The sequence below is a fragment of the Phalaenopsis equestris genome, unplaced genomic scaffold, assembly GCF_001263595.1.
Source record: "Phalaenopsis equestris unplaced genomic scaffold, ASM126359v1 Scaffold001294, whole genome shotgun sequence".
NCBI lineage: Eukaryota > Viridiplantae > Streptophyta > Magnoliopsida > Asparagales > Orchidaceae > Phalaenopsis > Phalaenopsis equestris.
The window spans coordinates 405329-420093 of NW_018165733.1; the positions used below are offsets into that span (position 1 = coordinate 405329).

The 14765-nt window shown below is 36.2% G+C and overlaps 1 protein-coding gene across 2 annotated transcripts; it reads left to right on the plus strand.

Annotated features, from left to right (window-relative positions):
- The first annotated feature begins 218 nt into the window (after window positions 1–218).
- On the plus strand, window positions 219–11766 carry LOC110033792 (ABC transporter B family member 11-like). 2 transcript variants are annotated; one of them, XM_020737886.1, is made up of 13 exons: window positions 219–460; window positions 1183–1629; window positions 2312–2366; window positions 2449–2624; window positions 2723–2944; window positions 6872–7116; window positions 7351–7876; window positions 7959–8232; window positions 8373–9253; window positions 9365–9631; window positions 9843–10106; window positions 10189–10482; window positions 11031–11766. In XM_020737886.1, exons 2-13 carry the CDS (start codon window positions 1252–1254, stop codon window positions 11385–11387), a joined length of 3939 nt encoding a protein of 1312 aa, XP_020593545.1. In that variant the 5' UTR covers window positions 219–460; window positions 1183–1251; the 3' UTR covers window positions 11388–11766. The 2 variants fall into 2 exon arrangements, with proteins under 2 accessions (XP_020593545.1, XP_020593547.1); XM_020737888.1 differs by having other exon boundaries at window positions 1186–1629.
- The last annotated feature ends 2999 nt before the right edge of the window (window positions 11767–14765 follow it).

A 14765-nucleotide genomic window follows, 5' to 3' on the forward strand; every position in this document is an offset into this window, starting at 1 on the left:
ACTCAGAGAGAATCGAATCCCAGACCAAAAAAGGAAATGCCTAAACAGAATTACATCTTTACCATGAAAGGGAAGTGGAATTTTTATTTATGCCGGAGCGGATATGTAAAGCCAACTTTAAAAGCAGTGGACACTAAATTACAGTTAATATATTAAAACAGTATCGGGAGCAATAATGCTGCTGCTCTCGAGATAATATAAAAGGCGTTGAAAACTTAAAAGGCAGAAACTACAGAGACCTAAAGTTACATTGTTTGGCATAGTGGCGCCCACTCTGAATCCTCTTTAGCTTCCTTCACGTGGAGAAAATCGGTGCTTTGACTGGTCCAATAATGGGAGCAGAGAGCTTGCCCGCCAAGCAAAGGAATCATCCAACGAGTTTCCGTTAAAAGCCAATTTAAATTCAAGAGGCAATAGTTTTCGGAGTACGCAAGAAAGATCTCTGTCTGCTTTCTCTAAGGTTAGTCTGCGATTTTTCTTGGCCAACTGAGGCTCTTTGATTTTAAGCTTTGGTTTTTCAGATTGTTTTTTTTTTAGCCATATAAAGTTTAATCTTTTGTTAAATCATAGTTTTCCTTCTGTTTAGATTAAATTTTGAATTTATAACTTGTAGATGAAGTGGGATTGAAGAGTAGTTTTAAGTAATTTAGTTGATAATTATTTTTGAATTTATTTCTTCGCATCATTTAATGGAGGAAAAGTTTAAATCACTTCTCTTTCTTATGCTTTTTATTTATTTAAATTATTTTTAAATTTTTATATCACATTAAAAATAATATATATATATGTATATTTAAATAGATATAGATATATATATAGATAGATATATTCTTCAGCAATTAAAATGTTGGGTGTTGTCACAGCTTTCTTTTGAAGTTTTATATTTCCCTTTGACCGCAAGCAACTTTCACTTTCCCGAGGTTTGATTCTTTTTTGTTCGATAATAATAGGATAGTGATGGGCAGTTTCTTCTTTACGAAAAGATTAACCGAATAAATGTCCGTTTTTTTCTTTGAATTTCAATGAAGTTTGAATTGCCTTTTTGTCTTTAGTTTCCTTCAGTTAGTATCTTTTTTGGTCCAAACATTGGGATTCCTTCTCTTTTCAATATGTTCTTTTAGCCTCCTAAAACAATTTTTGTTCTAATTTTGTTAAATAACTAACTGATACGAGCATATACAGCAGAAGAAATCAAAAAATAAAATTTCTCTGAGGACGACGTTGAAATTGAGAGCCTACAGAGTGATAATTATGGGGAAGGAAACAGAGGACAAAGTCAATCCTTCAGCGGAGGTGATAGCCGAAGAGAATGGATGGCATGCTGATCTTGAAAAAAATCATGAGGCATCCTCTAGCAACTCCGAGGTTAAAGAAACAGGTGAGATTAAGGGAGACAACATTCAAAACCAGGAAGATGGTGATAAGAAGGAAGAGAACAAATACACTGTCCCATTCTACAGGTTGTTTTCCTTCGCAGACTCCATTGATGTCTTTCTTATGATTCTGGGGTCAGTTGGAGCACTGGCGAATGGGGCTGCATTGCCTCTCATGACAGTTCTCTTTGGCAACTTAATCCAATCTTTCGGAGGAGCTAAAGATATTCATGATGTGGTTCACAGGGTTTCCAAGGTATGGTTCCTCTATACTTTTAGTGTTTGGTATTTCATCGACAGTTTTTTTATTATTTTGATTTAATTGGGCATTGTTATTCAAAGACGAACTCATTCCTGTTCACATATTATTTTTTCTTGCTATCTTATTCAGCAGAATTTTCTTATTTGATTTTTTTTTTTTTGGACTGGTATTATTGGGATTTGGAAAATTGATGGTAATTTGAATACTATGTTGTTGACGTTTATGCATGATTTTTATTGATGGAGTGGATATGATTGTGTCTGATATAAAGTTGAGCGAAGAACTACTTATACTTGGAGATGAGCTTTAAGGGAATGTATTAGTAGAGATTTGAGGATTTGGGATTTGGAAGATATATATGATCGAAGGGTGGCTATTACCTGCAAGGCAAAAGGATGGATTTGGATGGATTTGTGTTGGCTAATTTCTTCAGTCGTGTAAGGGAAGGTTGGTTTGGTATTATAAAACTTCTTAGAAAGCTTATTATGTTTAGGAATAAGGTTTTCATTTGTTTATAGTGGTTATGTGATGGTTTTGATGTGCAGAGTGAAAGAGGTTAGTTAGATGAGTTCTGACTAACATAATAACTAAAATTTAAGCATAATCATGAGAACATAAATATTGGGTTTGTATATTGGTTTTGTATTTATTATCCTACGATTTTTTATGTTTGCAGGTAGCCCTTGAGTTTATATACTTAGCAGTCGGCTCAGGAGTGTCATCCTTTCTCCGTAAGTATACTTGAGTGTATTGTGCTATTTGAAATGATATTTATGTCATTAGTTGAGACTAATGCTCTCATTTTTCTATCAGAGGTGTCTTGTTGGATGGTCACTAGGGAGAGGCAGGCAGCAAGAATACGGAACTTGTACCTGAAAGCCATATTAAGGCAAGAAATTGCATTCTTTGATATGGAAACAAGCACGGGAGAAGTTGTTGGAAGAATGTCAGGTGACACTGTTCTAATTCAAGATGCAATGGGTGAGAAGGTACAAATATTAACACCAATGAATTTATGAAAGGAAAAGTGAAGCTTTTCATTTTTTATGTCGACCAACATTGGCTATATACATTGGCTATACTGCAGGTTGGCAAGTTTATTCAGCTAATATCAACATTTTTTGGGGGCTTCATAGTTGCATTTGTTCAAGGATGGCTTTTGTCGCTCGTAATGCTATCAATAATTCCACTCGTTGTTGTTGCTGGCGCACTAATGTCTATTGTTGTATCCAAGATGGCTTCAAAAAGTCAAACAGCTTATGGTGATGCTGCAGTAATAGTGCAGCAAGCAATCGGTTCAATTAGAACTGTAAGTGATGTGTTTCCGCATGATTAAATCCACCATACGTGCATGCCAGTGCACATATTTTATGATATGACAGTGGATTTTTCTCTTTTTGAAATGATGATGAAAATTCTCCTCTAATTTACATTTTGATGTCATGAATTTAAATTTTAAAATGAAAACTTGCATTCTCTTTAGGATTGTTATAACTAATCCCAAAGGCAATTTTAAGAAATCTAACAACCACTTTAACTTTATTGGTTGCCTCAAAATTTTGCTCAATGACCTGTTTTGATTTTTGAAGAACATCTCTACTTTTGAAGTGATGAGTGTCTTTTTTAATATCTTTAAATTTGCATAGCTATCATTCAAGATATTATGATATCATTTTATAACTGTTATTGGTGAAGTTCTTGGGTGACACTAAGGGGGTGTTTTACTTCTCCTAGAATTTAAGTTAAATAAAATTTTGTAACTTTGGTAAATTTGGATTTATCAAATCTTTATTCTCTAAATCCATAATAATATTTGGTTCAGTTTAGTTTAAATCCACTTAAATTTATTTAACATGTTGGCCATTGTTGAAAATTGTATATATGTTAGGGTCTTATTCGTAAATAGGAAATTAGAAGAAGTCAAGGTTTTTATTTGTGAAAAAAGTTGTAAGGCTCTAGATAAGCTCAAGTCTTTCATGAATACAAGAGATATCTTTAGAGCAATTAATCTTTGATGGTATCAGAGCCAACTCCTAACCCTAGCCGGCGCTACAGTACCGCTATAGTTCGGCTAAGAAGGAGATAGGAGTGGCTCTGAAGACTGCGAGGTCGCGTCAGCAAGGCACGAGTGACTACGGGATCATGACAGAAACGTTATTTAGATGTATGAGGCCCTTGTTCTACACCTTCAATGAATGACTATATATAATTTATGACTTTTATTTATTGTTTTTCTCATGTTACTTGGTTGCATCTGATGAAAAGCATAAATGATGTGTTTGTCTTCTTTAAAGCTTTTCACAAGGTGCTTCAGTCTCAATACGATTCAGTGGTGAAGGTATTGTGGCCTGATAATAGGATAGAGTATACCAATAAGGTGTTTGAGGAATAATGTTAGCTCAAGGGAAACAACATCAAACCATATGTCCATACACGCCGACACAAAATGGAATAGTAGAGGAGAAGAACATACACTTTTTATATGTAGACCGAAGCATGATGATCTGATTAATGTCTCAAAGCACCTGTGAGGACAAGCAATTTTGGCAGCAACTGAATTGATCAATAGAATACATTTAAGCGGGTTGGAATGACAATCTCCTTGTGAGTTCTTGAAAGGAGATAATGGTGGGATCCTTCCATTGAAGGTATTTGATTACTATGTTTCATGAATGACAATGACCTTCAATAGGGAATCTGGATTCCAAAGCTATAAAGTGTATTTTGTGGGTTATTCTGCTACTTAAAAGGGTTATATTTGTTAAAGCCCAATCGAGAAAAAACTATTTGTGAGTATGGATGTGATTTTTAGAGAAGTTAAACCGTACTACTCCTTGGAGGTGATCACAACCTTTGGTGACTCATCAGATAATGGAGGTATGAGACGAGAGGGGAGGGTAATGATGATGAGAGATTGGTTTATGGGCTGATGCCTTGTCCCATTGTGTTGGGAAAGAATGAATGAGGAAGAGCCAATCCCTAGAATAATGAGTCCAAAGGTGGTAGAATTAGGGTTTAATCTAAAATATCACCTGTATACAGTGCATTCATTGCATCTTTGGATATTGTCTCTGTACAGGATCCAAATTGGAAGGCTACCATGCTAAAGAAACTTGGTGCTTTCGATTAAAACGAGATGTGGGAGCTCGCATTGCTACCAACAGGGAAAAAGACTGTTGGGTGCAAATGATTTAAAGTCTCATTTTAAGATTGATTGCTATAAAGAACGGTTGGTGGTGAAAGGAATAGTTAGACGTATGACATTGACTATGATGAAAACTTTTACACAAGTGGCACAGATGAGCATAGTCAGGACACTCGTTTCTCTATTTGTGAATGGTGGATGGATATTATACCAACTGGATGTGAAGAATAAATTTCTCATGGAGATCTGCTAGAGGAAACCAAACTGTGGGCAAGTTATGTATATTAAGGAAGTCACTAAACGGTTTGAAATGTCTCTTTGAGCTTGGTTTGATAGATTTAGAGGAGCAATGGTGGGGCATGGGCTATCGACAGATCAATGCCGACCACATAGTGTTCATTCAATGAATGATTCTCACTGGTGATGATGAGGGAGAGATTGGTTAGCGTAAGGCAATTATGAGCAAAGAGTTTGAGGTGAAGGAAGTGGGACAGCTTATATACTTTCTTGGGATTGAAGTGGCTCATGGAGTAGAAGGGATTATTCTATCTCATAAGAAGTATGTGCTAAACTTGCTTACCGAGATAGTCATGTTGAGATGCATGCCTGCACTTTCACCATTTCATCATAATGGAAAGTTAAGCGTAGAGGCAGGAGAGTCAATTGATCGTGAGAGATATCAGAGGTTCTTAGGCCGCCTCATCTATATGAGTCATAATCGTCTTGACATATCATTTGCAGTGAGTGTGGTGAGTTCCTACATACATGATCCGAGGAAGGGTCACATGAATGCAATGTATGAGATCTGAGGTACCTGAAGAGTACACCAGATAAGGGGGTGCTTTTAAGGAAAATGGGGCATTTAGGCATTGAGGGCTACTGTGACTGATTGGGCTAGTTGTGCTAATGACAGAAGTCCACGTCAGGATAATGCATGTTCGTAGGAGGCAATTTGATCTCTTGGAAGAGCAAGAAGCAATCGGTAGTTGTGGTATCGACGGCAGAGGCAGAGTGCAATTCCATGGCCTTGGAGGTTGTCTAGATGTTATGGTTGAGAGCTCTATTGGCAGAGCTAAAGGTGGACCATGTAGCTCAAATGAAGTTGCGGTGCTACAACAAGTTAACAAGCATCATTGCCAACAAACCGGTGCAGCGTGACAGAACCAAGCATGTGGAGATTGAAAAGTTCTTCATCAAGGAGAAGATAAATAGCGGACTACTAGAGATAAGACATGCAACTAATAGAGGACAAGTAGCTGACTGAGTCACCAAGAGACTTAACCCATTAGATCTATCTAGGTTATGTGACAAGATAGGCTTAGTGAAGATTTTTTGCTCATCTTGAGGGGGTATGTTGAGAATTGTATATATTTTAGGGTCCTATTTATAAATAAGAAATATAGAAGAAGTTAAGAGTTTTATTTGTAAAGAAAGTTTTATGGCTCTAGATAAGTCCAAGTCTTTCATGAATAGAAGAGGTTTTTTCAAAGCAATTAATCCTCGAGGCATCTTATTTTTTGGTTTAGTCTTTTTGTGCACTAAATTCATTAAATCCTCCTAAAAATCAGATTTAAAAATCCCGCTTTACATCAAAAATTTGACGGAAGAAGAGAAATTCAGATTTAGCAAACTCTCAGATTTATTTCATATTTTTTTACATTTGGATAGATTTAAGTTAAAATCTCAAGTAAATCCTCCTAATTATTCGCTAACAAACTCCGCCTAAGTTTTAGTTGTGTTTTATATTTCATGTGATGAACCTTAATTTTTTAGATGCTTTATGGTTGTTTAAATTATCCATTAGCAAGTTTTGCTTGAGATGACATCGATCATATGATTTTTGTTTGAAGACACGTTTAATTTTAAGGAGGACAGCCATTCTCCTCCTAGAAGAGTAAAGTTCATGCCAATTGTATCTTTTTTCAGGGTCTTTATCTTGGCACAAAGTTTAGCCATTTGAATGCTATTTTTCCCTGGTTACATTTTTCTATTTTTCTAGCTTATAGCTTTTGTGAGCAGTATTTGTCACTTTTTTAAACAATCAGTAGAAAACAATTTATTCTTTTGTTTAGAACCATTTTTCTGTTTCAGGTTGCATCTTTTACCGGTGAAAAGATTTCGGTATGCAAATATAAAAATGCACTAAGAAATGCCTACACTTCAAGCGTTCAGGAGGGCCTTGCTGCTGGAGTGGGTCTTGGTTTTGCTATGTTCTTCATGTTCTGCAGTTATTCGTTAGGCATTTGGTATGGAGGAAAGTTGATATTAGACAAGAGCAAAGGGTACAGTGGTGCAGATGTTATTAATGTAATATTTGCACTCATCACTGGTTCCTTGTAAGTTACTGGCATCCCATTGGATTCTTCTTCATGCACATCAAAACTCTACGTCCATTTAAACTTGAATGACAACAGAATGGATCATTATTTAGACAATTAGACAAGTTTTATATCTAAAACGTAATCCAAACAATAAAAAACAACATTGTCTTGGTATAGAAAAATTTGGGGAAATCCTTTTTTTTGAGCAAAAATATAACTGATGTGATAATGTGATTTTATTTTATCCAGTTCTCTAGGTCAGGCATCGCCTTGCCTGTCATCCTTTGCAGCAGGCCAAGCGGCAGCATACAAGATGTTCGAGATGATCAACAGAAAGCCGGAGATTGATGCTTATGACACAAATGGAAGGAAGCTGGATGACATTCGTGGAGATATTGAGTTCAGAGATGTGTATTTTAGCTATCCAGCAAGGTCTGGTGAACAAATATTCAGAGGGTTCTCTCTTTTAATTAACTCTGGCACAACTACAGCACTAGTTGGAGAGAGTGGTAGTGGGAAGTCAACAGTAATCAGTCTAATCGAAAGGTTTTATGACCCACAAACGGGAGAAGTCCTCATTGATGGTACAAATATTAAAGATCTTCAACTTAGATGGCTTAGGGGTAAGATTGGGCTTGTGAGCCAGGAGCCTGTTCTTTTTGCCTCAAGCATTAAGGATAACATCTCTTACGGCAAGGATAATGCAACAACTGAAGAGATCAGAGTTGCTGCTGAGCTAGCTAATGCTTCCAAGTTCATTGATAAGATGCCTCAGGTTAGTCTTAGTCTCTACTCTAAATGTCTTTCTTGTCAACCACGAGATACCTATGATCACCCAAGTTGCTCATAATATTCAGGGATTGGACACGATGGTCGGGGAGCATGGAACTCAACTATCTGGGGGCCAGAAGCAAAGAATTGCCATTGCTCGAGCTATTCTCAAGGACCCAAAAATATTGCTACTAGATGAAGCCACCAGTGCTCTTGATGCCGAATCCGAACGAGTTGTGCAGGAAGCACTTGATAGAGTCATGATGAATCGCACTACTGTCATTGTGGCTCATCGTTTGAGCACAGTGAGAAATGCTGATATTATTGCTGTTGTTCACCGTGGTTCTATAGTTGAGAAAGGTATAAATTCTAATAGGCTTGCAGCAATTTAAACATTCAATGTATAAAATGTAAGAGGATGCGACATCTGAATTAGTACTTTTAATAGTTGATTTGGCTTAAAAAGAAGTTACTTAATTGAAATGCATTTTCTTTTTTAGGATCTCATTCTGAGCTTATAAAGGATTCAAATGGTGCATATAGCCAACTTATCCGGCTGCAGGAAATGAACCAAAATTCTGATTCCATGTCTCAATCTGACAATGAAAAAAGAAGTCTTTCTCTAGATGGAACAAGGCGTTCGAGCCAACACATGTCTATCAAACAGTCCATCAGCAGAGATTCATCTTTTGGGCATAGCAGCCGCCACCATTCATTATCAGCAGGCTTTGGTTTGCCTGTAGGAATTGATGTCTTAGTACATGCACCAGATGCGCCCAATAGTAGCACCACTGAACAATCAAAGGAAGTACCTCTCAGCCGTCTCGCCTCGCTAAACAAACCAGAAATCCCAATCTTGCTGTTGGGTGCAGCATTTTCAATCATAAATGGGACTATCTTCCCAGCTTTTGGTGTAATCCTATCTAGCGTTATTAACACTTTCTATCAGCCACCGGACAAGCTAAAGAAAGACTCCAAGTTTTGGTCTCTAATGTTCTTGATATTCGGGGTAGTTTCTTTAACTGCAGAGCCCGCAAAATCATACTTCTTTGGGGTAGCTGGTTCTAGATTGATAAGAAGGATTAGATTTATGACGTTTGAGAAGGTTGTCAACATGGAGATTGCTTGGTTCGATGATTCTGAAAACTCAAGTGGAGCAATTGGCGCTAGACTATCAGCAGATGCGGCTTCAGTTAGAAGTCTTGTGGGTGATGCACTATCCCTGATTGTTCAGAACATTACCACCTTGATCGCCGGTTTGCTAATTGCTTTCATTGCTAACTGGCAACTCTCACTTATCATCTTGGCTATGATACCTCTCATTAGCCTAAATGGATTGATTCAGGTGAAGTTCATGCAAGGATTTAGTGCTGATGCGAAGGTTTGACTACAGCCTATAGGAAATTGGTTAATTTAGATTTAAACTTTCAATGCAGCTATGTATATAGGTGGAGTATATAACATCTCATATCTGATTTTCAATTTGGTGCAGCTGATGTACGAGGAAGCAAGTCAAGTGGCGAATGACGCAGTTGGAAGCATAAGGACAGTTGCTTCATTTTCGGCTGAAGAGAAGGTCATGGAACTTTATAAGAAAAAGTGTGAAGGCCCAATGAGAACTGGAATCAGACAGGGATTGATTAGTGGGATTGGCTTTGGGGTTTCCTTCTTCTTGCTCTTTTGCGTGTATGCTGCCTGCTTCTATGCTGGAGCTCGATTGGTCGAGGACGGGAAGACAACATTTGGAAAAGTTTTTCGGGTATGTATTTCTTTCATCGATGGTGTTGCAGCTGCACCCTATTCTAACTAGTTCTACGGGCATTCTAATGAATTAATGGTGTGTTGTCGTCAATTTTAACCCGTGATGTCCCGAGTGAAATTTTGAAGATACTGGAATATGCCTGTCTGTTATGACAGTTTTTTCATGTTTATTTTACCTCTGCTAATACCTTGCCTTGATATGCCTGTAGGTTTTCTTCGCCTTATCAATGGCAGCCATGGGAATTTCTCAGTCAAGCTCTCTAGCTCCAGATTCGACTAAGGCCAAGTCTGCAACTGCATCTGTGTTTTCAATTTTGGACCGGGAATCTAAAATTGATCCCAGTGATGATACTGGGATGACTTTAGACGCTGTTAGAGGCAATATTGAGTTCTGTCATATCACCTTCAAATACCCAACAAGGCCCGATGTCCAGATTTTCCAGGATCTTTGCTTGTCTGTTAAATCTGGGAAGGTAAATTAAATGCAGCATTATAAAATGTTTGGAGCCATGGAAGCATATTTGCAGCTCTAATGATTTTCATTTTACACTACAGACCGTTGCATTGGTAGGAGAGAGTGGGAGTGGAAAATCAACAGCAATAGCATTGTTACAGAGATTCTATGACCCAGATTCGGGCCATATACTTCTAGATGCAATTAAATTGCAAAAGTTTAAGCTGAGATGGTTGAGGCAGCAGATGGGTTTGGTAAGTCAAGAACCTGTTATGTTCAATGATACAATTCGAGCAAATATTGCTTACGGGAAAGAAGGGAAAGCTACTGAAGCTGAGATTGTAGCTGCAGCTGAGGCAGCAAATGCTCACAAATTCATATGCAGTTTGCAGCAGGTGAGTTATCCATTTACAAATTATCATATGATATAAGTCGTGCTTCTTAAACAATTCAGTTAATCAGCGTTTTTAGTAAGCCACTTTCTTATCAATCTGTTCCAGCAGATCTCTTCTTTGATAGCTTCAAGGAATGATTATCGCCTGTTATCTCAAGAGCAGTGAAAAAAAAAATCCTTCTTTTTTTATTTTTGCAATCTTAGTTTTAACTTGTATCATATCCAACTTTGCTTTAGTTCTACGTTGCAAAATGATTCCAATAGGCTGAATGGATGTATATGGTTGATTTATAGGAACTTTGCATTTTATGGAATCAAGCAGTTAAGCTGAAATTTTCACTCATATATTGCCAGAAAGTAACTTTGTCATTTCAACTTAGCCCAGTTCAAACTGACTGGTTAAGTTGAGAAATTTACACGAAATGGTTTTGTTATATAAATGTGCAACTGTGTGTCTTTTATATCGATCAATGTTATGTAAGTATGACGCTTTTCTAACATCCATATTTCTGCATGCTATCACTGACAGCCTGATGTTGGAAACTGTAGGGCTATGATACAATGGTGGGAGAGCGAGGAATTCAACTATCTGGCGGGCAGAAACAGAGGATAGCCATATCACGTGCAATAGTGAAGGACCCAAAAATATTGCTCCTCGATGAGGCTACTAGTGCACTTGATGCCGAATCCGAAAGAATTGTTCAGGATGCATTGGATCGTGTGATGGTCAACCGGACGACTGTGGTGGTTGCACACCGCCTCACGACAATCAAGAATGCTGATCTTATTGCACTAGTTAAAAATGGAGTGATCATTGAGAAAGGAAAACACAACATTCTAATCGACATTAATGGTGGGGCTTATGCCTCCCTTGTTGCACTGCACTCAAGTTCAACTACTTCATGAGCAATCTAATTTATGGTCTGTTTGAAGCAGCTGCAGCTCATTGAAGAAGCGGCTGAAGAAGTAGCGGTTCAAAAGGTGGTTGTGTCTGTTGCAATTTTTTCTTTTTTTTTTTTTAAGTTAGACCACAGCTTTTTGATAACCACCGCAGGTAATTAGGTCTGGTGGAAAAAACGCAGTTTTTAGCGGTAGCTTTTTGAGAATGCAAGCAAAACGTAGTTTTGCCGAACAGGAAAAACTACGATACAATACCAAACGACCACAGCACCACCACCACAAACAAATCCTTACTTTCGATGGCTTTGCTATATATCAATTTTTTTCTCTCAAATGTTTGTATTATGGAGACAATTTATACTAGTTAAATTTTGTCTTTTCTTCATGGAAATGCTCTTTACAGACATTTAACTTATAAGGGTCTTATGTGCACCTTGTATTGAAAAGAAACCTGATGAAATCCGAGAACTGTCGACTTCTAGTCTAAGCTAATGGGAAGTTGCCACTTGGTCTTTTCTTCGGCGGAACGTCGTAGTCGAGCTTTCAACGAAAATTATAAGGTCATTCACTAAAAATTGCATCATTATAGATTTTATGCCATAAAGCTTTTTTGTTTATGGAATTTTAACGTTAAAGCAAAAATGACAAAAATGCACGTCTAAGTTAATATTTGAATTCAGCACCCCTTGCATGGGATCCAAGCTCAAGTGATTAGACTAAAGAGCATTTTTTGTAAGAGTGTTTACATACAAACCACTCAATCAGTATGTATTTTCATATCTAACACAATTTAATTTTACATTTATACAACCCATATCTTTCATATTATATCAAAAATACCACTTTTAACTTTTAAAAAGTGACATTTTCATGTATAGAAAAGGTATATGTAAAAAATTAAAGTCTATGTGTTAGATATGTAAATACATAAAAGTTGCCCTTTTTTAAAGTCATAACCTATCGGGCAATGTATTAGACCTATGCTCCTAATTCTTTTTAAAAAAAATTGCTTGTTCTTTTGTACAGGATCAAAGTTTTAGAAAGCTATGAAAGAAATACAAAATCATTGGAGTAATTTTTGGATTACTAACAAGAACATTCAGATTGAGTTTGGTTGACTACCTTTACGGTTAAATAGAATCAAATGACCCAAAATGATGAATTCTTGCTATTTGAATTGGGTTATGTTTATGAACCTTAGAAATTCCTTCTCTATCTTTTGAGAAATCTCTTGTGGGCTCATTATGTTTCTTTAATTTATTTTATTGATATCATTCCAAGTCCTCTTTGCTGAGTGGAAACCATCAATTAAGTTGTGGTGATTTATCATCTATCTAGTAGCCTAGTTTTGGCTTTATAGTTGGAGCTTTTTCATATTAAAATGATATATCCTTCCTTAATAATCCTATCAAATATTTTAGAACTCAAGAAAAATCATTTTAAGCAAAAGTTTTTTTCTGAGATACCTTGCAAGGTATAATTAACAACAAAAGTATGTTTCTATGGGTTTGTGCATGTACATTGAAAAAAAATAAATTTTGATTCTTTGATTATATGTCTTGCATTCATAGATCTTCATGATTTGGATGGAGTTGGTTAATCAAACTTTTTTTAGATTTCTACCACCTACACATCCTTCAAAGGCTACCCTTTAGAAATATTCCAGACCCTTTTTATCGTATCAATGCTTCCTTTCAATTTTTACACCTCTCTCGTCGTTTTCTAATTTTCATCAGCACTATGATGTGATAAGGTGGATTTAGTAAAGTGATTATTTGAGAGGGAAGATACAAAAAAAAAAATCACATAAGCATAACAAGAAGAGGGCAAACACTCACATTTATATGATTTTTTACTTCATATTTTTCATATCATTTATACATCTCACAATAACAACCACTCACCCTTACATATACATTTTAATTTGATTATTTGTCGAAAAAAATTTACTAGAAACAAAGAAGAGTCTAAATCAGCCTGGGTGAGTTAATACAGAACAAATAAAAAGCATAAGAAAGCTAGCACCAGGACATTGTAAAAAATAATTTGAATTTAACTCTACAAAGAAGAGTTAATTAGAGTTCATTGAGAAAAGTAGAAATCATGCACGTAAACAAGAAATCTAAATTAAAACAAAATGTAGTCACAAAGATAAACACTTATCTCAAATTCTCTCCACCAAATGTCTTGTAGTTCTTTTGAATTTTCTTCCTTCACTCACAATATAAACTAAAACTTAAAATAAAATAAAAGGTGGCTGGTGGCGGCGGCGACGGTTACTTGGATGGATGATGATTGTTGGATGTGGATTTTGTCTCTTTCTCCTTTGATGATCCAAGTCTTCTTTAATAAAAATCAAGGGGTATCTTGGTGTCTCTTCAAATATGCCTCTATTTAATGAATCTTCTAGAAGTTGGCTCCTTTCAAAACCCAATTGAATGAATTTTCATGTCCATGGGTTATTTCCCTCATTTTTACTAAGGATTGCTTCAAACACCTCTTCAAAAATTTGTCTAAATTCAATGAATCATCAAATAACTACTTCTGGCGCTTAAGCGTGGAGTACCTGACACTTAGGCATGGCTCTCTCTGTATAACTAGAGTGAAAGTGCCAGTCCTGGGCGCTTAAGAGCCTCAGTTCATTTTTGCAGATTCTTCATTTTGCTCCAAATTTGACCCTTTTTTCAGTCATTTTACCATTTTTCATCTATTTGATTATACCTGAAAGAAAAACACATAAATACATTTCATTAAAACGCAATATCTCAAAAATAGGTATAAAAATGTGTGTAAAAAGTCTATATATTTTAGGTGTATCAAAGGGGAAGGATGTTTTATACAAATTTGAACTCTTCATACATTATTAGTTCAGACTAGTGTTAACTTTACATTTTAAAACCTCTTTAGATTGTCCTGCATTGTACATTTTGCATTTTCTTGGCATACTTAACATTCTTTTTAATTCTATAGGATTAGATATTACACGAAAACTTGAATCATTTTTTATATAATTTTACTACAATTAAAAGAAGGTTTTATTAAAGTAAATTTTATAAAAAATTTGTCTATCTCCGTAGGATCGATACTGAGTATTTAAAGAAGATCCTATATTACTTAAAATGACATATATAGGGTCTGTTTGGGGCAGCTGCAGCTTATCCAGTTTCTGTTGATAAGTAACTTATCCTGATAATCTGCTGATGGACAGCTGATCCAGATAATCTAGCTGGTTGTTTGGTTAGTGCGTTTTGAGAACAGCTGATTCTGAAGAAATGACCAATCTGCCCCTATTTTGGATATGTTGTTGAACTGTTTGGTTCGTGCGTTTGGTAAACAACTTATTTGTTTTTTTTTTGAATTAATAATATGTGTAGCAGAATTAGT